The 27,927-nt window shown below is 51.7% G+C and overlaps 1 protein-coding gene across 7 annotated transcripts in view; it reads right to left on the reverse strand.

Moving 5' to 3' along the window:
* ANKRD11 (ankyrin repeat domain containing 11) overlaps nucleotides 1-27,927 on the reverse strand; it is a 180,820-nt gene that overhangs the window by 74,208 nt on the left and 78,685 nt on the right. For all 7 annotated transcript variants that reach the window (XM_036924279.2, XM_036924278.2, XM_036924281.2 and 4 more), the window contains exon 2: nucleotides 23,868-23,949. In XM_036924279.2, coding sequence (XP_036780174.2) covers nucleotides 23,868-23,876 — 9 coding nt within the window. In that variant the 5' untranslated portion in view covers nucleotides 23,877-23,949. The remainder of the gene's footprint in view (nucleotides 1-23,867; nucleotides 23,950-27,927) is intronic.

A 27,927-nucleotide genomic window follows, 5' to 3' on the forward strand; every position in this document is an offset into this window, starting at 1 on the left:
TTCCTTGTGCAGCAATGAAATGTAGAGGGTGTTATGAGATGCACAGCACTGCCTTTATATCTGTTTTTCTTCCCAGGTGCCCTCCTTAAAATGGCACTGAGAGTGGTACTCAGACCCTAAGGCACCCTTGGGTTCCTGTAAGGCTGCAAACAGCAGTTAAAGTGACACAGTCCTGGTCCTGGCTTCTTTGAGTGAAAGCCACTATCAACACTACCCACCACCTCTACTTTCCCCAGTTATCTGGTTACATTCAAAATTCCTGGCACACACGAAACCCACACTACAGGTTAACCAAATGCTGAATAACCGTGAAATCCTTTAGTTTGGAAAAAGTGAGTAACAGTTTGTTAATCATCAAATTTGAGTACCAAAATCACATTCCAAGATTTTTTCCAAACTTTTTGTAGAATGTTGTGAAACCTCTTTTAATAAGTAACAAGTCTGGAAGCCTAAACAATAATAACCAAGATTTAATAAAATGGCCTCAAAAGTGACAAGACTTTCCTTCCCACCACTTCATTACACTGTTTACACCTTTTCTCAAAGGTTGTTAATTCTTCCAAAAGCCTCACCAAGGATGACAATTTTGTTGGCTGGCTGGAGAAGTCCCAGAGTAGACAACTGGTTTTACTGGTTTTTGGAGAAAAGATGTGTGAATGGGACCTCAGAAACCCCAGACACCATCTGATAATACACTCTTGTGACCCCAGGGCACTTTATCATCATGTATTCTTAACCGTTGAAACTGAATGCTTAATTACATAGATAGACAGACAAATGACAAAGATATGTATATGTATTTATTTAGTTGCACAAATATGTTTACATAGTTTTTTCTCCATTATCACATCACTTGCTTAATATTTCCAACATAATTCAGGAGGCTCATGAAAGGCCCACAGAGAATGTCAGAGCACATTAAGCTGAATTATTTAAGGTGAAAAAGCAAAACACAAAACACACAAGACCCCTTCCATTCAGAAAAGCAGGGAGTGTGGCTCCAGGTATGAGGCTGGGCACCCCTCAAGGTTGGGTGAGCCTCCTGGGGTGGGGCCTCGCTGGGTGCTCTGGTTAGCACAGGGTGTCATGGCCTGGCTGGAGGCACCTGGCAATACCAAAGTGGCCACAGGGCTTTCTGGAACTTGCTTTCAAAAAAGATGGAGCTTGTATGTTTCACACTTGCTGTAAAAGTAGAGTAGTCGTGCTCTCTGGAGAAAGGACTGTGCAGGCTGCTCACAACTCCTCTGTCTAGGTATCCAACAGGACACAAGGATGGGGCTCGACAAAAACCAGTTCTCAGCAGAAACCAGTTTTTCTGACAAAATGGCTTCAACGTGCCTGCAGCCAGCACTCCTGTTAGAGTTCTCCCTAACCCAAACTCCCTCCCTGCACATGCCACGCGGGTGCTGAGATATGCTCTAGTCAGAGTGTCATCAGTGGCCCTTCCAAGCACACTAAGCCCTCATCCCAGCAGGCTGACCCTTAGGAAGAGCCAGAGAGCAAACCCTTCCACCTTTGCAGACTTTGCTGTTTTGAACAACTTTAAAAACATGAAAACCTGAGCAGTCTGGTCATACAGACACAGGCCAGTCCCAGCACCTGGCCTGAGGCCAAAGCAGCATGGGCCTCAGCTTCTGGCTGCGGCTCACTCTGCCTCACTTGACCATCTCCACCTGGAGACTTACGGAACACCCACTGCTCCCTGGCCTCCTTCAGTGCAGAGAAGCAGGCCCATCTGTGTGCAGAGACAGTGAAATCTCACATGCCTGGCATCTAACACCTAACCCAACTACAATGTCCAGGAGCAGGGGCTTGGTGTTCTCTTGGGTGGAGTAGCGTTCACTGGGAACGACTCCAGCTCCCTGCTGGTGGCAGGGCAGCACCACCGCCCCTCCTCTGCAGAGCAAGCCTGCAGCTGCCTGTGTCCATTTCCATGGGGCCAAACCGGACACTAGCTGGTAAAGTAACCCAAGGAAACCAGACGCGGCTTCAGCTTTCAAACAATCCCCAAGAACATGCAGCTGGCCGCAACAACCTGTGGTACCCTCTCGGGGCTCCCTGCAGCTCACTTCTCTGTCTTGGACCCTCCTCGTGGGTGCCTTCCTGACCTGAGGAGTTCCCTGTTTCTAGGAGCCCACAGATGGCAACAGCTGCAGTGTGCTCCCAGCACTAGGCTAAGTTCCACAGCAACCCTCCTTATGTCTGCTGACCACACGTGTCTGTGCTGGGTCCCGTCCCAAACCACCACATGCCTGAATGCAGAGGCCCTGTCCTGCACTGTCGGGAAGGCACCACCTCTGCAGGCCCCAAGATGAGGGCTTGGGAAAGGGTTTCAGGCTGAGAAGTGCCTCTGAGATGCACAGGGTACACTACTGTCCACTCCATACTGGGAGTAAAGCCAGTTATATTTGAGGGAAATGACATGAAAACACTAACTGGAAGCTAGCGAGCCCTTTTAAATTCCCTCCTTTTTGTCTTGCTTATCCAAAGAGACCACATTTACCTGGATGCTAGCTTTGTCCACAATGCCTGCACTGTTCAGGGGCTTAAACAGTTAAGTCCTAAATCAAAGCTTCCAACACACTTGGTCCAAACACATCTTTTCCAGGCTTTTCTATGCAGCACTTTCTCCTGCTCCAAAGGGAAGCACAGGACAGGAAGGGACCACAGATAGTAAAATGGCCCTCCTGTTTCCGAGGTGAGCAGACGTTTAGCAATGGGATTTTGACCCAGATGCAGAAACCATACTGGAGAGGAGCACCCCCTTGTCACCCCCCTTGTCCCACAGGCCCTGAGCTGCCCTCAGCATAGATGCAGTCACCAAGGAGTTTGACACTGGCAACCTGTGCTAGAAAAGGCACCTGGCACGAGGCCCAGGCCATCACCCAGCACCACAGACTATGTCCAGAGGAGCAATCAGAGAGAACCAGCAGTGGAGCAATTCCCCTCGTGGGGCACAACATCCGCACAGAACTGTATGTGAGCACCTGCAGCCACCCCCGTCACCAGGGTGGACAGAGCAGATGTCTGCCAGCCGACGGGCAGGTGAGCAAACTGGGGTCTATCCACACAATGAAAACACAACACAGCCAGAAAAGGCGGGCTAACACAACAAGGACCAGCCTTGAAAACATGACGCTCGGCAGAGATGCCAAACACAAGGGCTCCAGGGTGTGCGATTCCACCTACACAAAATGCCCCGAACAGGCAAATCCAGAGATAGGAAGCTGGCTGGCTGACACAGGTCACAAAGAGCGACGGCCAACCCTTGCAGTGGAGCTGTTTCCATGTGCTCACCGAGGGACTCAGTAGAGGAAGCTACTCAGGTGGTGAACTACACCGAAGCCGACACACAGCTGAGAGCAGACCAGGGTGGTCTGAGCAAAACCGACTGGTCAGCACCGACACCCCGGTTGTGGTAGCGACCTCAGTTCTGCAACCTATTTCCATTAGAAAATTCTAGGCAGTGCACAAGCTCTGTACTGCATCTTACCACTATGTGTGAATCTACAGCAATCTCATGAAAACCGGCAAACAGAAACAAACTAGGTGGAGCTGCCCATCTCAACACCACCCCCTGTACCCCACAGCCGAGCGCTGGAGCGGGGAGATACAGGGCCCTGCCCTGGCATGCCTCAGGCACAGCCTGTGCTGGTGTGACCAGAGCCAAACATTTTCTGGATTCATGTCCAGGAATGGCAGGGAAAGACAGGAGCCGTGCCAGCAGGTGCAGCAAGGGGCCCAGGGGCTGACGCACTACCGTCTGTGCATTCCCCTCCTCCCCCGGGATTCCTGCCTTGACCAGGGCGGGCATGGCTCTCTCTCTTCCTAGGACTTGGCTCGCTCATGCCGAGAGGACTCCCCCTTTGTGGGAGGCCAGCCTGTGTCTTCACAGCAGCTCTGAGGATGTGCCACCTGGGCATTGGGTCCATGCGGAGAAGCATCCAGAAGGGCCTAATGCCACAGTGCAGCCCACCAGCCTGGAAAGCAACATGGAGTCCAGGCACACCCTGGCCACACCTCTCCAGGGCTACCCTCAGCCTGGCAAGGATTCTGCAAGCAGTGACCCCCTGAGGCCCCCCACCCGGCCAAGCCAGGCTGATGGCAAGATGCTCCTGTGATCTGACACCCTAGAGCCCTAGAGCCCGTTCCCCCAATGAGCACAGAGAAGGCCAGGAGGCAGCACAGCTACTTCATGAGGAAAAGGGGTCACCCAGCACGTGTGGCTGTGGGGCTCAGCCAACTTCCTTCCACTGCAGGACCCACACACATAACGTCCAACCAAGGAGACCATCACCTCAAGTACGGTCCCCGTGATCTCAGTTCAGGACAACGCCACGCACGGCAGCAGTTCCCCAGACCCTGCAAACTCCTGCACAACCCTGGGCTGGCTCCCGTGGACCCCACAGCCCTGCACAAAAACAGGAGCCAGGTGAAAGCCCTCTGATGACTGCCCTGTGGCCCTTGGACGCAGATCAGCTCCACGCTTCGTGTCCCCTATTCGAGAAAAATGACACTGTCAGCCAGCCCTATCTCATGACAAATGGGACCACCTGGGAATTAAAAACTGCCATGGGAAAGACACGGCAGGCATGCCCTTGTGCTTTTGCAGCGCACCAGCAGAGAGCCAGGAAGAAGGCAGGCCTGCTCTCTCCACCAACAACCCTCCCTCCCTCACTCGAGAAGGCACATGTCACAGAGGGCAGGGTGAGTGTGACACCCAACCGAGCCACTCCCAGAGCCAGCCGATGCTGCCAGTGCTGACCCCAGAGCCTGGTGGGCTGTAACGCAGCCCACCCCTCCGGCAGATGTGGGAGGCAGCACTCAGCGAGGCACCCGGGTTCTCTGGAGGGCAGTGCATGTGACCATGCTGGCTACACCTACAGAGCTTCCCTCTGGTGGCAGGGGGGCAGGGCCCACACCCCAGAAGGAGCTCTGCAGGATGACCAGGCCACCATCACACGGCCCTGGGGGACCATGCCTGCACCCAGGCGGCCCAGTGCTCCCACGGAAACCAGACAAGCAGGTTGACTGCAGGGGTGCTGCCTGGAGGAGGAAGTGCAATCCCACATCCTGCAGACCCGTCCGTCTGGTACACAATGCCAAAAGCAGGTTCACTTTAAAGAAATCCTACCAAAGCTCTGCAGGCGGAACCAGAGGAAGGATGGATTTAAGAATGCAAAGGCAAGGGGAGGGTCTGCCCTGGACCCAGGGGTCCCTCCCACTATGAGCTTAGGGACCACAGAGACCACCGAAGATGGTACCTGACTCTCATATAAATAAAAGACATTAAAAACTCAGTTATGGAAAATTACCACTAGAGTTTATACCTTTAGGAGGAAAAAAACAAGTAAGCACAAAGCAAGATGCTGTAACATTCAAAAGTCAGAGAAAACATACTCCGTCCGGTATGGAGAAAAGCCCCAAGGGGGGCCTGCACCCCGCCCTGAGGAGCCTCCTGCAGCAAGGTGGCCAGGGCAAGACAGTCAGGGACAGACTCAGAAGTGCCAGCCGCTCAAACCCACTGCTGTTAAAAGAACAAAGGCCTTAAGCTCTTAAATATGTGCAGATTTCCTTTAAAATACTAAAATTTTTAAATTAAGAAAAAGACAAGCAAGCAGGGAAAGGAAACAGATGCAACAAGATAGGCAAACAGTTGGACGTGTTTAGCGGTGTGCTATCGCTCACACCTGGTGACTGGAAATATTCCCAACGGGACGTTAAATAAAAATTCTGACTTCACACACAGTCAGAAAACCGCCGTGCCTCACAGGCACACTGAACGCCATTTCCTGACAGCTCCCTGTCCAGCCTCCCAGTCAGCCGTGGCCGTTCACTGCCCCATAGAAGTTTTCCTGAGTGACATGGAGAAAGAGGCCCGTGGTCCATGCTTTCAGCACAGGACAGTGAGTCTTCAGGTCATCATTCCTGCCTCCCTCGCTGTCAACAGCACCCACCATTTCAGACCACAACAGACAGCTGCTGGGCACTGGGCAGTGAGCCCGGTGAGACAGTCAGTCATGGGAAAGGCCTTCAATGACCATCCAGTCTAACCAGGAGAGTTAAGCTACTTTCCCAAGATCCTCGAGTAAATGAATGAATTTGAACAAAAATGCCTTATGTCCAAAATCATACGACAGTAAATAGGATAGCCATGCGGTAAAAGGCAGTAACCCACCAGACCAACAGTGGACTCCGGGCTGGTGGCACTCACAGTGCTGGTCCCTAAGACCTGTCACACACCAGGCACGCCTGTACCTCCCAACAGCACCATGACCACAGCCAGGGCCACGCTCCTCCTCCCAGCACTGTGCCCCCCACCTGCCTCCCAGGTCGCAGCCCCAGGGGCTCCAGGGCAAAGGTGCAGTGAGCAAGGACAGCTCCCTGCCAGCCTTTCTTTCATGACCAGAGGGAGGACAACCCACACATACAGGAAAATCAACTCCAAAAGTCCACGTACTGAATTCTGGAGAGCAGGACAGGCAGCAAGCTCCAAGCAAGCCAGGCTGCCAGCTGTGGCCCAGGGCCAGTGGCCCAGGGCACAGAGCAGAACTCCTGAGCCACCGGAAAACCAAGTTCTAGAAGATGCACATCTACAGATAGGATGCTAAATGCAGCCTCAGCACTGACAGAACCAACTACTCCAGAAAGAAAACAAATGGCACATGATTAATACCAACATCCAACGTTCACATTCCCACAAGATGCCTCATACAACGCAGCCACAACAGCGCACAGTGCTCACCAACACGTAACCAACACCCTCGGGCACGCTCTGAGGACAGCCCCTGCTGGAGCACACACGCCCCTCAACCCTGCACCAGACTGGCACACACTCCACACAATTCCTGTGCTCAGAGCCATTGATGCCACGTGTTCGAGAAAGCTGAGCCCCTGAGACACGGAGGTGGGTGACAAGGCCAGAAGGCCTGGGTCCCGGCCCCAGGGGCCACCTAGAGCAGCTGGCCTCTGGAGGAGAGCACGAGGACTCTCAGGAAGCTGCACAGAACACGGCTTTCCCAGCCCTGGAAGAAGGTTCTGCCCCAAACCAAACGACCACTGCCCAGAGAAAAGGAGGTCAAACCTGCTCCTCTACTGTCCGGGCTGATGCTCTGGCACATCTCTGTCCCTGCACTCCGCATGAGTGCCTATGGATCTGTGACAGGACTGGGGGGAGACACTATCCGACCAACCCTTCACCTTTCGGCCCAGGCCCCCCTTCTCTGTTCTGTGGCAGAAAGGCTGGACGAGTACACGGGGTGCCCAAGCACCAGATATGGAGGCAAAGGGGTCCAGAGCGAGCTCTGCAGCTGCGATGACCACACACACCAAAGGTGACCAGTCTTGCTTCCTAGCCATACTACACAAACATTTGCAATGCTTTCTCACCTAAACAGAATGGCTTTGGAGCCATGCCCAAAGCCCCCACTGACTCTTCTCAACTCCCCTCCCCTCACCCACCAGAAGAGTGCACGCTCTCTGCCTGCAGGGCCTCTCCTCTGTCCAGGCTCAAGACCCTAGCTCAGTTCAAGTCCTTCTCCGACTCACTCTGCAAACTGCTCTCCTCTGAGCTCCTAGTAACCATGGGAACTACAAGATCACTGAGGTGCTTGGGCTGCTGGTGTTTTAGGTTTCATTTCATGAACTGACCTGTGAACTGCAAGAACCTGAGGCCCTAGAAATACTGAACACAGCCTTACTACCCAGCAAGTACTCAAGAAGAGAAAACCTTACTGAAGGGTGAGAAGACAGTTCCTGGTAACAAGCTGGATGGGTGCATGGCTGTGGGTCACCCACCATTCTACAGCCACAATGAGGGGAACATGTAGGTACAAGTGAATGACAGGAGACAGTATTGCAAAAAAGGCAAAAGTTTTAAGTAATTCTTTATACTGGTTATTTTCTTTACCTTCTCCCCTTCCCGTGACACCCTTCAAAGCAACCCGTTATGCCTAATGACTCTTTTCTAAAACATTAATATCAGACTTTGCAAAAGGACAGACAGTACTTCAACAGGAATCAACCAGACGTGCTCACTGACCCTAGGAACTCTCCTCACTGTACCCCAGAGAGTAGAAGTCGGCGAGCTACATGAGGTCTGACTGGGACACAGTCATGCTCACCAGCTCGCCTCCCATCTGTGGTTACTTTTGTAGTACACCAACAGAGGTGAAGAGCTGCACTGGAGGATCTGGCCGGCAGAGCCTGAGTTAGCTACTCCTAAGTGGCCCTCAGGGCGCTGTGGCCCAGGAAGCCCATCTGTGATGCACCGACTTCCCTCCTGAGAGCCTAGACTGGTGGCGTGGTGGGAAACACTCCTCCAGAGAGCACTGAGGGCAGCCCTGCACCAGCTGTGGCAGGTCAGGTACAGAAAACGGTAGTGACAACACCCGGGTTCAGGACCACGTGACCAGCACATGTACATGCAAATACACACAATGACCTCATGAACATGGAAGTCTCATCTGGATTAGGGGATGGATGTTTACTCCCAATTCTTGATACTAATTTCCAATCATGACACTGAAGCTTGACCACAACCTCCACAGAAGATAACAAATATGTACAGCTTAAAAAGATATTAAACTAAATTTATGTGTTATTAGGCTACAGATGAAGCTGGTGAAGATCAGAGAAACACAATTTCAAAGCATGGTGAACCAGCATATCTGCTCAGGCTTTTCTTCAAGAACACTTGTAGAGGCAAGACCTTGAGTGTCAAGAGGCTAAGAAAAACACATCTAAACATACCCATCAGCTGGAGTCATAAGCCTAATATGCAAGATAACTCTGCGTCTCGTTGTGGCTAGAAGACCCCAAGAGACTAACCAGCCACGGCTCCCTTTTCACACATGCCTTTCAGGCTCAGTCTGCAGGGGCAGAGCCCTCGCCAGGTGCACACCCACTCAGGAGCCCCACCGGGCACAGTAGCAGCCACACCACACCCACATGGGCCATGACCCAGGAGCACCTCCACTGTGGCTAGGAGCCGTCTCTGTACCCAGCAAGATCAGGGAAAGCAAAGCAGAGGAGAGGAGATGCAGTCGGGAAGGCTGAGAGGTGCTTGGGCACTGGTTCCTTCCTCTTGTGTGGCGGGGCAAGCGGGAGTAGGTTTTGTAAATCTGTAAGTCCTTTTGGGACCAGATTGTTGTAGAGGTCACAGGTGACACTCAGGAGTATCATACCATGTATCTCACAGCTGTGGCAAAGCCCAGGCCTGGAGCCCCACGTGTGGGCAGGAGCACCGGATAAACTCTGGGAACGACCAGCCACAAAAAGGAGACTCGGTACAAGGGGTCGTCCGTGCCCACCAACGGTCTTAGAAAGCTGGCCCTGAAATGTGTGAAGCTGGGGGATGGCCCCCATGCTGGCAACACTGGCTGGGAAGCAGCTCGAGGTGCCGCCTGCAGGCAGAACAGTGCAGGAGAAGGCACACAAGCCACACTCAGGCATTTTATCTTGTTTCCAGAAATCTAAGAATTTCTGGCCTTGACCTTCTACCAGTTTCTAAATAGAATGAAAAGTTTTATAAGGTAACTTAAAAAAAAAAAAAGCTCAAATCAAGAGTAAACAGGGAGCAGCGTTCTCAATACGCCCTGAGAATGGAACGTGGGCATCAGGAGGCCCCCAGACTGGAAGTGCAACGAGCCTGGAGAGACCAACTTGTGGGGCATCCGGACACCACCTCCCGCAGCTCCTCTGGTCCAGCACCAGGTCGCCCTGAAGTGTGAATGTGCCGCTTTGCGAGCAGAAGTGTGGATCCGGCTCGTGTAAGGCAGGTGCATGCTCACTATAGAAGAAGAGTCAGGGTTGAGGGTGCAGAGTAAATGGGGACGTCCACTCCATTCATGTTTTAATTGTTTCAATTATTCCCTAAGAAATACAATTTCAATCTAAATTTTTGAAAATACACAAAAACAAAATATTTAGAAAGAAATAACCTGCTGCAGAAACTTACCATTTCAGTTTCTAATCCTCATTTCTCAAAAACAAACACCCTCCTCTTTATTCGCCAAACACTCTATTTTCTGCATCACCAAACTGCTCGAGCTTCAGTTCAGGTAAATGGTTACAAAAACTCCCTATCTACAAGAATTCACTGTGAAAAGACATATCAAATGAGGGTGCGCGTCCTCCTAGGCTTTCCTCCTAGGCTGGTTGAGCACCGTGCGCCCTCAACCCTCCAGCACTTGTCATGCAGCCCCCGGGGTCCCTGAAGCCACCCCTTTATGCCCTCAAGTCCCACACTGAGGCCACTACACAACCCACAGTAGGCACCCGGGCAGTGATGAGTCCATGTGTCTAATCTAAGGCCAAACGAGTCTTTGTTGACAGAAACCAACAGGACACAGATTAACTTGCAGAAAATGGAGAGAAAACCGCAGTAGTAAGAGCCTGAGCAGAGCAGCCCTCTTAAGCCACCTCCAGGGAGGAGGAGAGCTCACAAGCAAGTCTCTCCTGAGTAGCCATCACCAGGACTGGTGTTCAGCGACGAGAACCCTCAGCAGTGGCTGCCAGCATGTGCTCGGGGGAAAGCTGGCTGCACAAGCGCCCTGGGTGTGGTTCCAACAGGTCCCCGAGCCCAAAGCTCTGAGAAGATGGTAAATAATGGGTCCAAAGAGCCAGCATAGGGGGGCTACAGGGAGGAGCCCACCAGAAGGAAAACGCAAAGGAATACCCACACCCTCACACCTGTCCGTCCCGGCTTGCTGTCTGACAGAGCAGCAGCTTTTACGTTAAAGCTCTGACCTTACACGGTCAGCAAAAGCCAAATTATGGCAGGCATTCTTGTTTATGAAACAAGCTTTATGATTTTCTAGTTGTGCAAACAAGAGGCTTATGTGGGATGACGTGAAAAGAGATGGCACAGCTACTGCACAGAGGCTAACGGGATGGAGACAGTCCCGGGAAGTCCGCAGGTCCAGGCAGACATCCCACCATCCAAGTAAGTGGAAGCATGCAGAGGCCCTGGCAGGCTACCCAAGGGGCCTCTGCACTGGGCAGCGTGGGATGTGGGGCACTCAGCCGGCTCCAAGTCAGAGGGGCCCGCCCTCCACCGTGCCTTTGCGCTGGTGGCTGATGCCCTGTGAACAAGAAGCAGGGCCTCAGGACCCTTCAGGAAGAAATCTCCTCAAGCAGAGGGAACGCTTCACCTGAACCCAGACCACTGCCCCTGCCCCAGACTGTAGCCAGCTGCTCCACAGGCAGCCCTCCCAGCTGTGGCTCCAGGTGTGCGGTTCTCCGCCCAGCCAAACCCAGACAGAACTCCCATCCACAGGCACATCAGAAGACACGGTTCACGGAACGGGACCTGCAGAATTCTCATATCAAGGAATTAATGCCCTTCAGCTACTCAAGGATACCGTCAGTGTATGCGTGTCTACCAAACGGGCTCACTTTATCCAGTGTTCGGTGAACATCAGCAGCTGCACAAACAGATGTGGCAGGGTAACGGGAGGCCATCTGAGTCCTCATAGGGCATAAACTGACAGCTGGCCATGGGTCATTCCCTTGGGGACCACAGCCATTTAAACTCTCTGGGCCACGGCCCCCCAGTGGTGCTCAGACCATGCCTTGTCTATTTCTTCCCAGGGCACTTGAGTTTCTCCGAATAAATGCATTTAGGTGAAGGCCCAGGGCAGGCAGAGGGAAGCAGGGAGTGGCCAGCCCAGTGCAGGTGTTGGGAAAGGTACACTCTCCGAGTGAGGGTGGACCTGTTGTGACCCATCTCCTCCTTCCCCTGGATCCCTGAAAGCCATTAAAAACATTTACAGCCAGTGACCAATACAGGGGACATCTCAAGGAAAGTTGGAAGACTGAAACACAGTTCATCATCCAAACCTGCTGTGCATGGTCCCATGCTGATTTACAGAACTGTAAGGACCCCTAACCCTCACCTGTTTTCCCCCATCACTCAGCTGAACAGCAGAAAAGCATGAATTAAATAATTTGCCCCAGGGAGCCCAGGATGCGTGCCTCCTGTAGAGCAGCCACACCCTACCTAGTGGGAAACAACCTGCAGAATCAGCACGTGGCAACAGCCTTGGAAATGTTCTGGCCTCAGGATCCCTCTGGGAGCCCCGGGGGACAGTGGGCAGCTCCCAGTCGGAGGAACACAGGGCAGTGTGGGCCCTCTCCCCCCTCGAACCAGCCCCCGGCCCCTCTGGCCTTGCTGGCCCTCTCCTCAGGCCTCAGTAAAGGGGAGTGAGGTTGAGCAGCCTCCAGCCCCCTGGCAATTGGTGCCTGGTTGTGGGGGGGGGGGGGGGAGGGCCAAAACAAGGCTGTGCTACTGATTAAGGTGACAGGGGTGGGGACCACGGCACCTGGGAGACAAACAGGGAGGAACCACAGAGGACATGCTTACTTCCTGGATGAAAGTCTCAAGGTCACAGAAACCCACCAGCAATGGGGTGCAAGGCCCCAGGCTGGCTAAAAGCCCCCACCAAGCCACGACTTCTGGCTGCACTAAGGGACGCCAACCGCCCCACACGAGTGCTCCTTGAGCCGCCTGTCCCTCCAATGTACACCTCCAGACTCGCAGAGCAGCACTTAGGGGCTGACTTCTGACTGACTCCAAACCTTAGTGTCCCACTGGCCACTTGATGTGTGTCTGCAGTGACAGGGCGATGAAGTCACTCTGGAACAAAGCTGTGCCAGGAATGACTGGAGCCAAGGGGCCACAGCAAGCTCAGGTGGACAACCAGACAGACGAAAGCCAAGAACCTGAGCCAAATTATGAGGGCACCAGTGGGCCACACACAGATCCAAGGGCCCTGGAAAGCTGTCTCCACCCCATCCTACCTCACCCCGCCTTCCAGTCCCCAGTAGAGAGCATCCATGCTGAAATGGGGTGACCCTATTTCACACCCACTAAAGCCCTGCAGGAATTTCCGGTGCTTTGCATCTGCCAACCTCAGCTCCCACTGAAAGAGGCACTCCATAAAAGCATCTGGCAAGATAAAGATACAAAAACATCCCCTCTCTATCCGCACTTCCCTGTCCCCACTGTGATCGCCCTAGGCTAACCCACCAAAAAAAAAAAAAAAAATCCCCTCTCTGCCCCGCATCCTGAACTCCCCTCAGTAAAGCAATATTCTCTGAAGCCTCCCTGAGGAGCTCAGGCTGGTCCCAGACTCCACACTCATACTATGGGACATCGAGTGCTTGGGGAAGGCATGGACACCAGTGCCGGACGCATCCACAAACCCAGATCTGAGCTTGCCTGCAAGGTTCAGGGAGTCACCGAGCACAGCCTTCCACAGTTTGGGGTTGTCTGCTCATACAGGAACAGAGAAACCCAAACACATCTCAGGAAGAGGGTTAAGCTTGTCTGGGAACCTATTCCCCCTTTGATGCAAGCAGCCACTTGCTCTGAAGCTGTTCTGAGACAGTAAGATTAAGTAAGGTGTGACTCAAACAGTCACTTAGGTACCAAAATAGAGCTGAGATCCAGAATACAACACTTGCCCCCCACACAGTAATACGGAAAAACAGTGACAGAACCCAACTCCAGAGATCAGGGGTAGAACCATGAGGGTGCCTTTGAACAGACTGAATGTTGGGCCTGGTGTACGTGGGGATGATGAGGTGGATAAGGAAGGACACAGACATTCGCTATGAAAGGGACGGCGTAGGCCTTGAAGTTCTCCTCAGAGGCAGCAGCGTGCGCTACGTGAGGCGTCAGCTTTGACCACCGTGCAGTGCGCACACGGGCCAGGACCCCAGCCACGTACTCGGCACCCGCACAATGCTTATGTCGAGTAGATCTCGTAAGTCTGGGGGAAAATAAAACGTAATTTTAAAAACTAGAAAGGGCCAGGAAATGAGTTTTTCCTTCCTTTTCCCTTCATCAGAGGGCCTTTGGTCTTATAACTTTTTACACAGCAACCTACATTTACCATCTCTGGAAACCCAGCCTGACGGACAGCCCAGGGGCAGTGAGGGCCGTGGAGGGCTGGTTCTAGCCACAGGGGAGCACCTGCGTGATACTGTGCGTGTGTGAGAACACAGGAGGAGGGGGCTTTATGTGGCAGAGTCTGTAAGAAAGAAGAGAGTCCAGACATCAGAGGCCACATGTTAGTTAAAGGGCCCAGGAGACCCTCCTCCACCAGCCACACAGGGGTCTTCTGCATTCACACGATGGACACTGGGAAACACGAGTCACCCCAAGCTCCAGATGCTTCTCATTCATTTCAAAGGCAGCTACTTCCGGGCTCCCGAAACTTCCACGCAACTCCTATGAAGGGTTAAATTTTAGTATTTTAGCTAATCTTATTGAAGGAGAGAGTAGTCCCAGGCTCTCTCAATTGACTTTAAAATAAGGAACACAATCTCAACAAAGTCATGAAAGCAACAATGACTGGTTTTGTCACATTTGACTTGAAAGAAACAAAGGGCTGTCAGGGTTTTTCCTATTCCTCAGATTTTATTTTCTTCAATAAACCCTTACTAATTAAAAAATATAATTCTGGCTTCAAATGAACAATTTATCTACTTCTAATGTGGGTCAAAAAACAAGAAAATCCACAATGCAAGGTCTGTTACTATAATGACTGAAGACAAATGTGAATTAACATAGAAAAGCATTTTGTTGAAGTCTGATGAGGATGACAATGCACACAACCTTTTTAAGTGGCATGACAGTCCCAGGAGGGGCCCTTCTTGCTGCCCTTACTCACAGGCCACCTGGCCCTCCAGACCTGGGATGCACACAGTCAGTCCAATGTGCCCCAGGCCTCGCTCCCAGCAAGGGGCCCTCTGTTCTCGTGTGGTGCTGCTCAGGCAGTGTGAGGACTTCCAGTCTCCCCTGGAAGGATCGTCCCGACAGGCAGGGGTGTCAGAGCTGCCCACACTGGCTGCAGGGCCTTTTTTATCCTGAGAGGTACCCGCTTCCAAGGAGGCCTCCAGGACACGAATCACACACTAGTGCAGGTCTGACTGAGTTACCTTCCAGAGGAGGGAGAAAGCAGGTACTTTCATGTCACTGGTATTTTTTACTTAAGAAAATAACAGCCTTGACAGTGTAAATTACACTAAGCCAAAACAAAAGCCACCGAGTCATTTTCTTATGATACAATGACTTCTTCTAAACAACAGCTCCATAAAACAAAAGCTAAAGACTCAATTCCACCACTGGCTGACTTGCAGGCATCAGCATGGCGGGCCCAGAGCACGTGCCCCAGGCACCAGCAAGACAGCTCAGGACCACTCCCTGTGCCCCAGAGGTCCAGGAGCAGAGAGGGCTCAGTCAGGTGCGAAGGCAGCATGTGTGGCAAGGGGGAGGGGGTGGTCCCATCCCAGGCCCCCAGCACCCCCTGAGCAGCTGCAGCCACCTGTGGTCATAAGCCAAAGGCCCTCCACTGTGTCCAGAAGGCCCTGCAAAGGCCAGCAGTCAGCATTCCAGACAGGTGGGAACAGAGGAGGCATGTGCACAGGACGTGTGGGAATAAGTGTGGCCACACAGAGCCCAGGGCAGTGGTGAAATCAGACAACAAGGCCCAACTAAGAAATACTACTCAGTAAGAAGGACACGGTAAGACTTCTGCTGGATAAAGCACATGGGGTGTACACATGGTGGGGGTGGGGTGGCAATGTGCACACGGTACGGGGAGATATACACATGGTGGGAAGGAGACAGAGGTGGAGGAGAGATGTACACGTGGGGTTGGAGAGATATATTCACAGGGGGAGGAAAGATACTCAGCTGCCCAGCAAAGGAGCTGCCTCCTGCCTCAGGAAGAAGAGGCCCTTGAGGGTCATGCTATGTGCTTGTGAATGTGAGAGATTTCTATGACGACGGCACTCACTTGGTCTACTGTGAACATCCACCAGGGGAGGGATATCCACGGGGGTTGGGGGGGACCATTCACAAGTAGGGGCGGGGGGGCACTGACTATACTCATCTCTGAGGTTCTTTAAAAACTTGAAAAACATTTTGTGCGTTGGAATATTTCAGTCTTACAGAAAAGCTGTGAGTTCCTGGACACCCTTCTTAGTTTAGCATCCCTCGTGGGACCATCACACGTGATCACAGTGGAGTTCCCGAGGCCCACCAACAGCATGCTGTCAGCCACCCGCAGTCCCTACTCCAGAGAGACCACATGCTGCACCTCAGGTCACACCCCCTTGCTCCCCTGATCAGGTCACTTTCAGTGATACAAAAACGAAAGAACACTTTTAAAACTACATGAAATAGAGCAGAGCACAGCAGAAGCTTTACATTCAGGTCTGTCAAACATGCACAATTTACAGAAAACCCACAAGATGATTAAAAGGGCAGAATGCTATGTTTGTGTGTCAATGGGGAATATTTAGATAGGGGAAGACACGATTTACATCAGGGGTCTGCAGAGGTCCCCTGGGTCTTCAGGGAGCAGGGAACAACTCCCAGGCAGGGAGGAGACCCAGCAGAGATGACAGGCAATGCTGGGCCCGCCCAGCAAGATGCCAGCACAAGCACTGGTGGGAGTCACCGACACCTCACCCAGAGGCTGGACAGGGAGAACTCACACAGTAGCCCAAGACTCTGCAAGGTCCTCACCAATCTTAAAGCAAGGCGCAAAGGAGCAAACTGTTTCCAAGAACTAACCAGAGCCAAGAACAAAGCGGAGGATGGTTTACGAAAACAAAAAACCAGGCAGCACCGAGCATGGCAGAACTCAGTGGCGGGCACCCAGGTATTCCCAGGCAAGAGCAACGTGAGCAGAAGCTAACCAGTACGGTACAGACTGTACACACCCCCAATGTGAATGAGCAGCCAATGGACAAAGCGACCGTGGGACAGGCCCTGCCACGAGCAGACACTACCGTCTTGGAAGCACAGAGCCAGGCGGGGCCTAGAGGGGACCAAGGTCAGGCCCCAGGGAGGCACGGCGACTACATGCACCCCTGACAGGCTGTGAGGAGAAGGCATTTCGCCTCTGTAGTCATCTCCAGAACCAAAACCCCCGGTTAAGGAGAAAACAGCAAGCAAGCCCAGAGGAAGGACACCCTACAACGTACCTGGCTGGTGCTCCTCAAAACAAGACCACAGAAGACAAGCGCAGACTGCAAGGCCACTGCAGGCAGAGGGCAGTGAGAGGGGGCCAACACAGGGAAAGAGGTATGCAACAGGCCTGGGACAGGGCAGCAACACCACGCTCACAGGGAGGGCATCAGACAGACCACATGGGTCAGAGGCAAGGCGACCGACGCTGGTTTTCTGCTTTGACAACTGCACCTCATTAACTCAAGATGTGAGCAGTTATGAAAAGCTGGATGAGATGTACAGGGATCCTCTATCTTGACAACTTCTCTGTAAGCCTAAAATTTTCCCCAAATCGTTAAGTATTTTGGAAAAAATAATCACCAGGCATGTAATAAGAAAACACAAGACACAATGAGAATGATCAATCAATTCAAACCAACCCAGAGTTGACAGAGGCAACAAGGTGAAGCAGGCACAGAACTCAGTGGCCAGTACACGGAGCCCCCCATATCCAAACCTCACCAGACAGGGTCTGACGAGCCTCCAGGGGCAAGAAGCACACCGCGGCAGTGCGGGCAGGGCCAGCAGCAGAGCCGACCTCCTGGACAGGTGAGCGCAAGAGGAGGGAAGTGCAGTGCGCCAGGATGGGGGCCGGCCACGGGCCACTGGACAGGGGGTGAGGGTCAGACAGGGTGTTTGAAGAAATGAAGCACAGAAGTTTCCAAGTTTTGACTGTAACTATAAATGCAGAGACCCAAGGAGCTCCAGCACATGCAGAGCACCGCACCGAGTCACAGCACGGGAAGAAGTTCACTCACTCGCCCTGACGCCGTCGGCACAGGGCCCCTGGAGACCCTGCTGCTCAGGCCTTCACAACAGAAGTGTGGGGGTGCTGCCCTCCCAGCTCCACAGGGAAGGGGGCCACAGTGCGGGCCTCTGGCTAGTCCTCTCACAGGCCTCAACAATCGCCGGCAGACATACACCCATGGGCAACTGCTGAGTGTGGTTTCTCCCAAGGGTGCAGGAGCCCAGGAGGGGCTACAGGAGCTCCAACCCAGCCTTGGCAGGACCCCAGGAAAGACGCTCTGAGCAGAAACGTGGAGAGCAGCAATCACTAGGGGAGGATGCCAAAGAGACAGCCTACAGGGCAGGGGCACTGAATATGAGCCTCAGACACCAGGAACACCAATTCTCTACAGGCATCAGTGTGCACACACACCTGACTACAGCTTCTCCCACCAAAATGCCCTAATTAGGGTTCCTCCAGCTGAATCACCCCAGGCCTGATTGCAAACTGCTGTCTAACTCCCACCTGTCTTCCTCCAGGGGACTCAAGCCCACGACCACCTCTGAGTGTCAGACTAGTCACTGGGCTGCAACAAAGCCCAAATTCTCAGGCTGCCTCACCCAACCCACAAATTAACCACTCTGTTAGAAACCCATCTACCAACTGCAGAAGGGTGTGTGTGACTGCTCTGTAAGTCACTACTCGGCCCCCTGCCAATCCAAAAACACAGGGGTAGAGGGCATGGGGAGAGGTGAGCTACACAGTAAACTTCTCAAAACAGAAGTGGTTTTCATGTTAAGTAAGTTTTAATTATAACACTTAAATTTATATTGTGATATTACCATGCCAACATACACTAGGACTGTAGGCTTCTTTAATCACATCTAAATTGGCATGTTTCAGCTTAATTCTCAATTCCAATCTGACTGACTTATAACATTGTTTGCTATTCTGCCACAGGGTAAATTTAACATAAAATAGGTATTGTGGCCTCAATCAAGTGGGTACAGTCACCTGAGTACCATGAAAAACTACCGTGAAGTCATCCGTTTCCAAAGGCAGCATCTGGTCAGCCTGGAGGTGACGTGTTTTGAACTCTGGTTCCCGCTGAATAAATGTTCAACAGAGGCTGCCAGCCGTCAAGGAGCCGGGAAGACATGGAAGCCAGTGGCACGAGGGAATGGTCAAGGCCCAGCAGACCGCCCATCAGTTCTCCTCCCACAGAGGAAAACACTGCCGTCAGCTCAAGGCCCTAGCTGGTCCTTTGGCCCTCTGAAAATACCCAGGACCCAGGCAGCAGCTGCTGTTCTGTTCCTGTGCTAACACCGCAGAAGAGGACAAGGGCCCCAGGGCTTATTTTTTCTGATAAACAAACCATCCATTAACAAAAGGTCACCAAAGCCAAAGCCTTATAAGACAAGCATTATTTGATTTCCAAAGAAGTGTTTCTCCTTTACCTTTCTTCTTTACTCGTCCTATTCCTTCCCAGGCAGAGAGCCTCCTGCAGCCATAGGAGTGTCACCCCAGGCCCAAGGCAGGGGCTCTCAGTTTGGAGGGGCCAGTGGGCTGGACATGAGAGGAAGCATGGAGGCATCAGTGGCAGGAAAGAGAACAGGTGGGCGTGTGTGTACATCTCTGAGCAGAGCCTTCCATTTGGGGTCACAGCAGAGCAGAGACCTGGAGGCTCCCACTGCCCGAAGTCGACATGCTCCGGCTGCGCTGCCTCCACACCTGGTCTTCTTGGAGTTGCCGGGCCCGGGGTTCAGGACCACTTGCTGGCGCTGACGCTCCACTGTGCACACACCACACAGATGATGCTCTCGCCACCTCTGGCAGCTGCTGGGACAGTCACAGCTGGGAACTTGACCACTGTTCTGCTCTGCTTCCCTTTCAAACTTGCTGCCTGGCCAGCAGCACTCGGTGCCTCTCACACTTCAGGGGGGATGTCCATGTGGAGCAGGCAGATGTAGTCGGGCTGAATGCTGCCCTCTCATAGTCAGAAGAGAGCTCTCTTCAAATCCACTAACACCCTTTTTTTTTGGACACTAAGAATATCCCAGATGCACTCTTCCAACAGGCAATACAAATAACAATCATTAACAGCTATTCTTGGGTGGAGGAGAGACTAGAGTTCTTGGCAGGCCCACCATGAAGGTGCCGCCCCAACTCTGGCTCAGGGAAACCCAGATGCTCAGGCCCACCAGCACTCCACCTGCCCCCTCTGGCTCCCTCCCCTGCTGACTTCTTCCTGCCATCACGACCAAGGGCTGCCTTCCTGGAGCAGACGCTTCCAAGCTGGGCAGCACCCCGCCCCTGTACTGCTCCAGCCATGACGGTGCAGAAGGAGAAGATGGTCCCCAGGGGTTGCTCCAGCCGTGAAGTTCAGCTCAGCTTCCACAAAACTCACAGAGCACCTGGTCTAAGCCAGATTCAAGCAAAAAGGGTAGTAGTCCCTTTACTTTAGCCAGCTTCAATGTGATGGTGGGAAGTGAAGGCTGGCACCACGAGAGCCCCAGTGGCTAAGAGCAGAAAGTCAGCAGTGATGGGAATAGCCCTCCTTGTCCTTCCCAGGGATCCCCCTGCCCACCTTCTGGTGCAGCTGGGGTCACAGAGCCCAGAGGCAAAGAATCAAGCCCCCACCAGAACCCCAGCACCTGAGCAGCCCTGCTGGGTGTGGGCCCAGAACTCCCTGTGCTACGACCCACCTGCTCTTGGACCCTGTGCCCTGGACATGTGGCCTATCCCAGCAATTCGAACACCCTGGTGTAAGAGGATCTAAGCCCAACCAGCTGGCCAGTGCTGCACTGGGGGCAACAGAGCCTCTGGGCAGTGTGTGAACACAGCTGCCAACTTTTAAATTAACCAAAAACATGTATTTAATGCAATCTAATTTTAATGACATCAAATACTCCTTACTTTATAAGCAGTTCAAGGGAACCTAGCTGAGAAATATTCCCCAGAACACTGAAATTACATTAAAAGTTTGTAATACTAAAAAAATCAGTAAGTTGTATCAGCATAATTAGCTACACACATTTCTTTGATAATGAAGCTAAGTGAGCTTTGTTATTTTTAAACCCTCTGTAACAGAACCTGTTTGTTAAAAAGGCAGATGAATAACGTCAGACTAGCAGATCCAGCCCAGCCCAGGGCCACATGCGTGGCACGAGCACTACGCCCGCCCGATGGCCAGCTCGAGCAGGGGCTGCAGGACAGGGAGACCACTCCTGTCACACAGGGGGCTGCCTGGGGAGAGCTGCTCTGTTTCCACACCAGATGGTGAAGCGTTTTTGCAAGAGGACACCAAGGACAGGACCCCCTCCCTCGCTCCCTACCCCCTCAAACCTTGCTGCTCAGGAGGGGACCCCCTGCCACCAGCACAGGAATCGCAGGCAGAGCACAACTCGGTTCTGCTGCACAAGCTGTCCAGGCCTCTGGGGAGCAGAGCCGCACGTCGCCGCTCTACAGTGAGCGCAGCCGCCAGAGTGCGCTTGCTCAGCACCGCGTTCAGGACACCGAGAAGCTGCACGCATCGCTCCCTGCAGCTCCAGCTCAACATTTCAGCAAGCCAGAAAGTGATCCATTTCTACCTCGGATGGGAGTATTCAATCAGACCTATGAACCATTAAATCTAAACCTCTGGTTCTTAAAAAAAACATAGCCCTTAGTAATACTATAGCCACTTTCAGAAACCATTTTATTTTTGGAAACTAATTTCAGAATTCCTGTGTCATTCATAGGCTGCTGGGGGGGGTCAGTGCTGGGAAGCAGTTCTCCTCACCCTGGCCTCATTTACTGACTCTCCAATCTACACACCCATCTAAAGCTGCTGAAACGTGTGAAGCAAGAGCATTTCGATCTCATCTTTATTCTCAAAGGCCTTGGCCCTTCCACTTCACCAAGGAAGATGTGAACAAAGTGAGAATCACACCAGCTGTCAGCTGAAACTAGAGTTATATGCTAGAGGAAGGTAAAAAAAAAACCACCAAATCTAATTATTTTAAAGCTTGTATTTTCATGGCGCTCTATTTCCATAAACAGTGTGCCACTTAACTTCTACAAAAATCTTTGAGTTTGATGCCACCGTGATCATTTCACAGGGAAGGTAAACGCACAAGCCCAGGGCCACACTGGTCGTCACCCCCGTGGCTACACACCCTGAAACAGCCATGCCTAGAACATCTCAGTGCAGGACCAGCCCAGAATCCACCCAAACTGAGGCCCTAAATGATGCCCAGACAGAGAGCAAAGCCTAAACACTCCAGGAGCATTAACAAGCCCACCTCTGTCTCAAAGCTCATCCAAATGGTTGGTGTTCCACCTTAGGTGGCTAAAATGAAAATGAGAAATAAGGAATGATATGAGTAACAGTGAAAAGTTATTAGAGGGCCTGAAAACTATCCTTTTTTAAAAATGTTTGCCTTTTGATGCCAGGAAAGGTTAAACAAGCAAAACTCAGCAAGCTGCTCCCAGTGCTGCCGCCCCCGCCCCAACCCGTGAGGAGGCTGCCCTGCTGGGCAGACCGAGCAGCACGTCACGTGAACAAGAACACTCATCTTTATTCAATCCAAACACTGCAGGTTTTTTAAAGGGTTGTTATAATCAATATTAGCTGAATATTTATGGTTCACGAAAGTGATAATAGCATTAGACACCTTGGGTTATTACTGTATTACATCCAGCAAAGAACGAATCCCTCACATCAGAAGCCTAAACAGTAAAACATCTGTGTTCTCAATCCACCAAACCCACTGTGCCCACCCAGTGGTTGTCAGGAAAGAGCTGCAGATGACATCTTCTCTTTTAATCAGGGGGATGGAATTTTAATCACCAAATACGAAGAACCTAATTTAGGCAGCATCTTGTCTTCCCTTGTTATAAAATTCAGGCCGGTATTACAGTTCACAAAGCACCGCTGAGCTCAGCCTCTGGGGGTGAGCGGCCCTTCCTCTGGCCCTGCCTTGTCCTTCTCTCCTGGACCCCATCTCTCACTGGCTGCCCCGCTGCCCCGGATACCAGGCTGAGTCCACATGCTCATCCTGGGAAACTGCCCTGTTGGGGAGGGGCTCTCTCAGGCTGCTGAAAAGCCCACCCCATGCCACCTGATCAACACCCCTGCTGGCAGGAGCTGGCTTCTTTCTACCTGCTAGCCACCCTGCAGATTAAGAGAAGACAGTTCTAGGCCCACTGTCAGAGACACCTAGGATTTCTTTCCATCAAATCTTCTCATTTCCAAGGACATACTTCAACCCCATCAAAGATTCAAAGGGCCCAATTCAGCAAAGGCTCAGGTAAGGATGAGTCCTCTTAGATGAAGAACATTCATGCTTGCTAGGAACAACACAAACTAGATACTACACTTCTGGGTCACTAGCTTCACAACACTGAGGTTTGGTGTGAGAAAATGAAATGAGCCAAGAGTTTTCTTTCCAACTGCTATCGATCCACACACCAGAGGAGACGAACTGCCTGCCGGGACCACGCACCTGCCACAGTGGGGCTTTGTTCTGGGGCAGGTGAGGCTCAGGCAGACCTGAGACCAGCTGTTTCTCCCACAGCTGCTAGTCAATTCCCAGGAGGAAGCAAGGAATCAGGGCAGCCTGGCCCTAACCACACGCTGGTCTCAGACCTCTAGGAACACCACAAGTAGCTACCAAGCTGCCAAGACCCAGGGGTACCAGAGCAGAGCACAGCCAGGACCCCGCTGCTTCTCCCAGAGGAGCTGGGCAGTCCCGGCCGGAGGAGCCACTCGGTCAGGCAGTGTCAGTGCAGCATGCAGAGCACTGCTCCGACACGGCTCACAAGCACAGGCCCAGGCGGCTCCAGACTCTTGGGCACGGAGGAGAGAAGATAAAGGCAGCTGAGAGGAAGCACACTGTGTCCCAGTCCAGGCTCCCAGGGGCAAATGCTCCGCAGGACTCCTCACTGGGCACCATGGACCACACAGCTCACGCACCCCACGGAAACATCCCCCACTGAGTGAGAGCCAGGATAAAATTCAAAATGGCCAAAACTCCACAAGCCCAAGAAGGCCTACTTGGAAGTGAGGTGTCATTTGATTTTTACAAACCAAAGAGAATAAATTGATGCAAGGAAATGCAGTAAAACACTTACCGATTCCATACTGAACGCTGGTGCTGCTGAGGACTAGAGATTAATCCGACAGAGGCGTGTCCCAGAGCGGGCTACGTATATTCTGCAAGGAGAATAAAAGTAGCTTGTGTAAATAATTTCACTTCAATCCCTTTTAGAACTTCAGTCTCTCTCCTCCCTGTGGACCAGCCACTTAATATTTTTTCATTTAACTCCAGACTAGCGCAAAATTCCTAAGTCATTTGGCTGTTGGGGTTTTAAAGAGAGAGCAGAGCCCAGGAGAGGGGCCTGCTCCTGATGGCATGTTCAGGGCGCCATCCCAGTGACTGCTCCTTGGAAGCAGGGCACCCAGTGGGCCTGTCTTCCTCACCAGACACAGGGCTTCTGGCCTGGAGCCCTGGGGGAACATTCACAGACTCCTCTTTACAAGGACGTTGAGAGAAACCTTACTGTTATTAGACCTTTGTCAAAGTTAACCGTTCTGCATCCTCTGTGGAGTTCCTGTCACACTCAGAATACTCTCCACTCTCCCCCTGGCTCACGAAGCCCGACAGCCTGCCCCTCAGCCTCCCCCCACCAACTCCACAGGTCTCCCCTGGGCACCGTCCATGCTCCCTTCTCCACCTTCAGCCTGTGCTCAGTGGGACCTCCCTGGCCATCCATGTCGCCCCATTCCGCTCACTGTCTCCCTCAGTCTATTCAAGGATCCATTCGCAAAGACAAAAGGATCATAATTCACACCACACACACTTCACACGTCTTCAGTTCAGAAATGTGACCCCTGCACACCACTACGGGTCTGAGCTCCTTCCTCAGGAGAAACAGGGACACCAGGGCAAGCCCACAAGGGTCTGCTCACTTTGCAAATGCGATCAGGAGACACGGAGGCAGCCAGATACAGAGGGGGCTTCTCGGACAGGGCAGATCGCGGCGCCGGAACGCACGGGAACCTCCTCTGCGCCGATCATCAAGCTAGAGCAACACACATCACCACACCCCTATCTCCAGAACCACTGACCGTGAACTGAAAAAAGGTCTGAGAGGAATATACTGAATACATTTGTGTCTTTCAAAAGCACATGAAATTTAATAATCTGATTTACTTTGTATACAATAAAAGGTCAATGAAAAGCAAATAATCTTAAAATATAAAATTCTAAATAACTGTTACTCTTGTGTGGGAAGGGAGTGGATACCAATGGGGAAGCGCGCCCAGAAGTTCCAACAGTACCGGCAAAGCCAGGCTGGCTGGAGCACAGGGTATGGGGGGCTGTGCTCCCCAAGGTATGGCCCTATCTATACCACAACAACCTCTGCAGCTCAGACATGCCCCAGCTAGTCTTCCAAAGCCCAGCAGTGCTGGAGTCCGCACGCCCCTCGCCCCCTCTGCTCCCCAGACAGGGACTTGACAAGAGGACGAGGTCAGGGTCAGGCCTTGCAGAAGCCAGGCTGATCCCTGGTCTCAGAATCCTCCATCTGGTCACACTTCCATTTTATGATTAATTGAAAGAATTTATTTCTATCATTAACAACTAGGAATTTAAAGTACAGAGACAACTAAAAACATATTTTCATTCACCAAATCAACACCAAAATGTAGCAATCTGAACAATTTGAAGGCAACCTAAAGTCTAATATCAAAATGAACAAATGGCACAACATATACTCTTGCAAAATCATTGAGTCAGCTTTATTTAGAAGCCCCTCAGGCCTCCTATGGCCAAAAGTCACATCAAATATAGCTGCAGCCCTGCTTTGTGAACACAGTACCACCACGAGTGAGCAGAGCCCTCACACTGCAGACACGGAGAAAGCCAGCAGAACAAACCATTACACTCCAAACAACAGGGTCTGGAGAGCCTCAAAAATAAACTATTAATGGAAAAAAATATATGGTTCCACAATCCATCTAAACATCAGGCTCCCTTCTACCCCAAACACGTCGGAAGTGCCAAGTCAATGAGGCAGACGCAGACAGGAGCAGGGAACTCTCGGGGAGCAGGGCAGTGCAAGGCAGGAGTCCCGGCTTCCACACCTGGCATCCAGATCTAAGCGGCTCTCTGACTGGTGTGTGCAGGTGCAGGTGCTGCAAAGATGGAGTGAAATTCCTCTGTCCTTATACTCCTGTACAGGGTTTTCCAAAGCTGACATTAAAATGACATTAACCTTAAGGACTATTAAGAACAAATGTTGAAAAGCAGCTTCCAAAAACCACACAACCTGGTGCTGCTGAAAAGCAGTAAGTATGTCATTAAGCTCTTCCTGTAAAGCCAGTCACGGAACAATGCAGACCAAACAGTGAACGTGCACTGGGTGTCCAGCACACCGTAACACCTACCGTTTCACCCCTAGGGGAGCCTGAAGCCCCTTCGCTCCGCGTGGTGCTGGAGTGCTCTGTCCTGGGCACCCAGAGGGCGATGACAGGCCCTGCCCTCCACCTACTAGATGCCAGCAATACCCCCCAAACAAGTGCACAGACACTGCCATGGTCCTCTGAAGGGCAGCAGCATCTGGGCCGGGAACCAGTGCTCTGATCCAACTGCTGTTTTTCAAATAAAGAAATGGGGCCCAAGTTAGGTATAGTGAGATAAAAGTTTTCAGTTGTCTGAGGGGTCATGCAGAAAATTAAAAGTAGGAAACAGAACCCAAGTCTTCTAAGTCTTTGTCTAAAGGTCATTTTGTTCCAAGGGAAAATAATAATCGACTCAATTATTTCTGGAAGACAATACAAATTAAATGTCTCTGACATTTATACTTTTTAACAGAACAACCCCATTTCTGGGGAATACACATTGAAGAAACATTCTAGATATGAAGACAGCTTCATGTAGCATACATGCGCACATCAAAACCATCACAACTATAATTAGGCTACACTTTCAAACAGAAATGCACAAGATGACATGCGACCAGCTTACAGTACAGTGGTTCAAAGAACAGGTCCCAAGCCCAGAAACAGCTCGCTGGCGTAAGCCAGAGGCACAGAGCGCTGAGGCACAAGGAGCCCAGCTCGGGGGGGGGGGTGTGCTATCAGGGGGGACCCCTGTGCCGCCGGGTGCACGGCTTCACCCAGAATCCGCCTAAAGCAACAGCGAGGCCTGCCCACCAACAGGACCACAATGTGAACAAAGCGCTAATCACTAATTGCTGATGGTGCGTGGTACATGCAATCTGTAAGAGAAATGACGAACTTTTGAGAAAAGCTAGGAAATTATCTTTCACATTAACGGTGGTTATCTCAGAACGGTGGAGCAATGCAAGGTTTTAAAGTTATCTCTCTACTCTCCTATCTCACCAATTCCCTTAATGAGCTGGGAGCTATGTCAAGTACAGAGAAGACGCTTTTTAAGAAATTACCAAGAAGTACTGTAAGATTCATGTCAGCCCCACCTCCTCACACTGGCATTCCTCGGCCACATGACAGAGCGTGGCTTTTACTACAGAGTCACAACCATGCCAGCACCCCAGAGAGCTGCTGTTATTATTCAGGAGGGGAAGTCCCAAATTACCAGTGTTTCCATCAGTCATCCTTTTCTCCTTTAATGGAACCACAAGTTTTGGAAGATTTTACTTATACAACTACATTTAATATTTAATTCACTTCTATTTTTATTAACCAAAGACCTGTAATTGCTAATCACAGTTTCTGATCAACATAAGATGATCAACTTTTTAAAACCTGTCTTGACATAATTCCAATCAATATCAAAGAAATCACGGTATCCTTAGTTGACCCACACAGCACTGTTTCAGATTAATAACTGTCACTCTGGGTTTTGAGGTCCTGGACACAGCCTGCACTTCCCTCATCTCCTTCCCTCCCTTTACCACCTCTCCAGATGTCCTAAATGCCCAGCAGTCCAAATGAGCAAAAGCCTGGTCTTACTACACAGGCCTAAGACCACAGGTCTTAAAACCTTGTCAGCCACAGAACCTCTTTTTCAATCACAATCTTATGCAGAACCACAATTCTCATTAGCAGAAATCAGGCTGAGCGGGGGTGTTCACTCGCCACACGTGGGGGCCCAGTCTGGGCAGGACACCACACAGAGACCGAGGGCTGACCAGCTCGCGCGCTCAG

This window comes from Manis pentadactyla, chromosome 15 (assembly GCF_030020395.1).
Source record: "Manis pentadactyla isolate mManPen7 chromosome 15, mManPen7.hap1, whole genome shotgun sequence".
NCBI lineage: Eukaryota > Metazoa > Chordata > Mammalia > Pholidota > Manidae > Manis > Manis pentadactyla.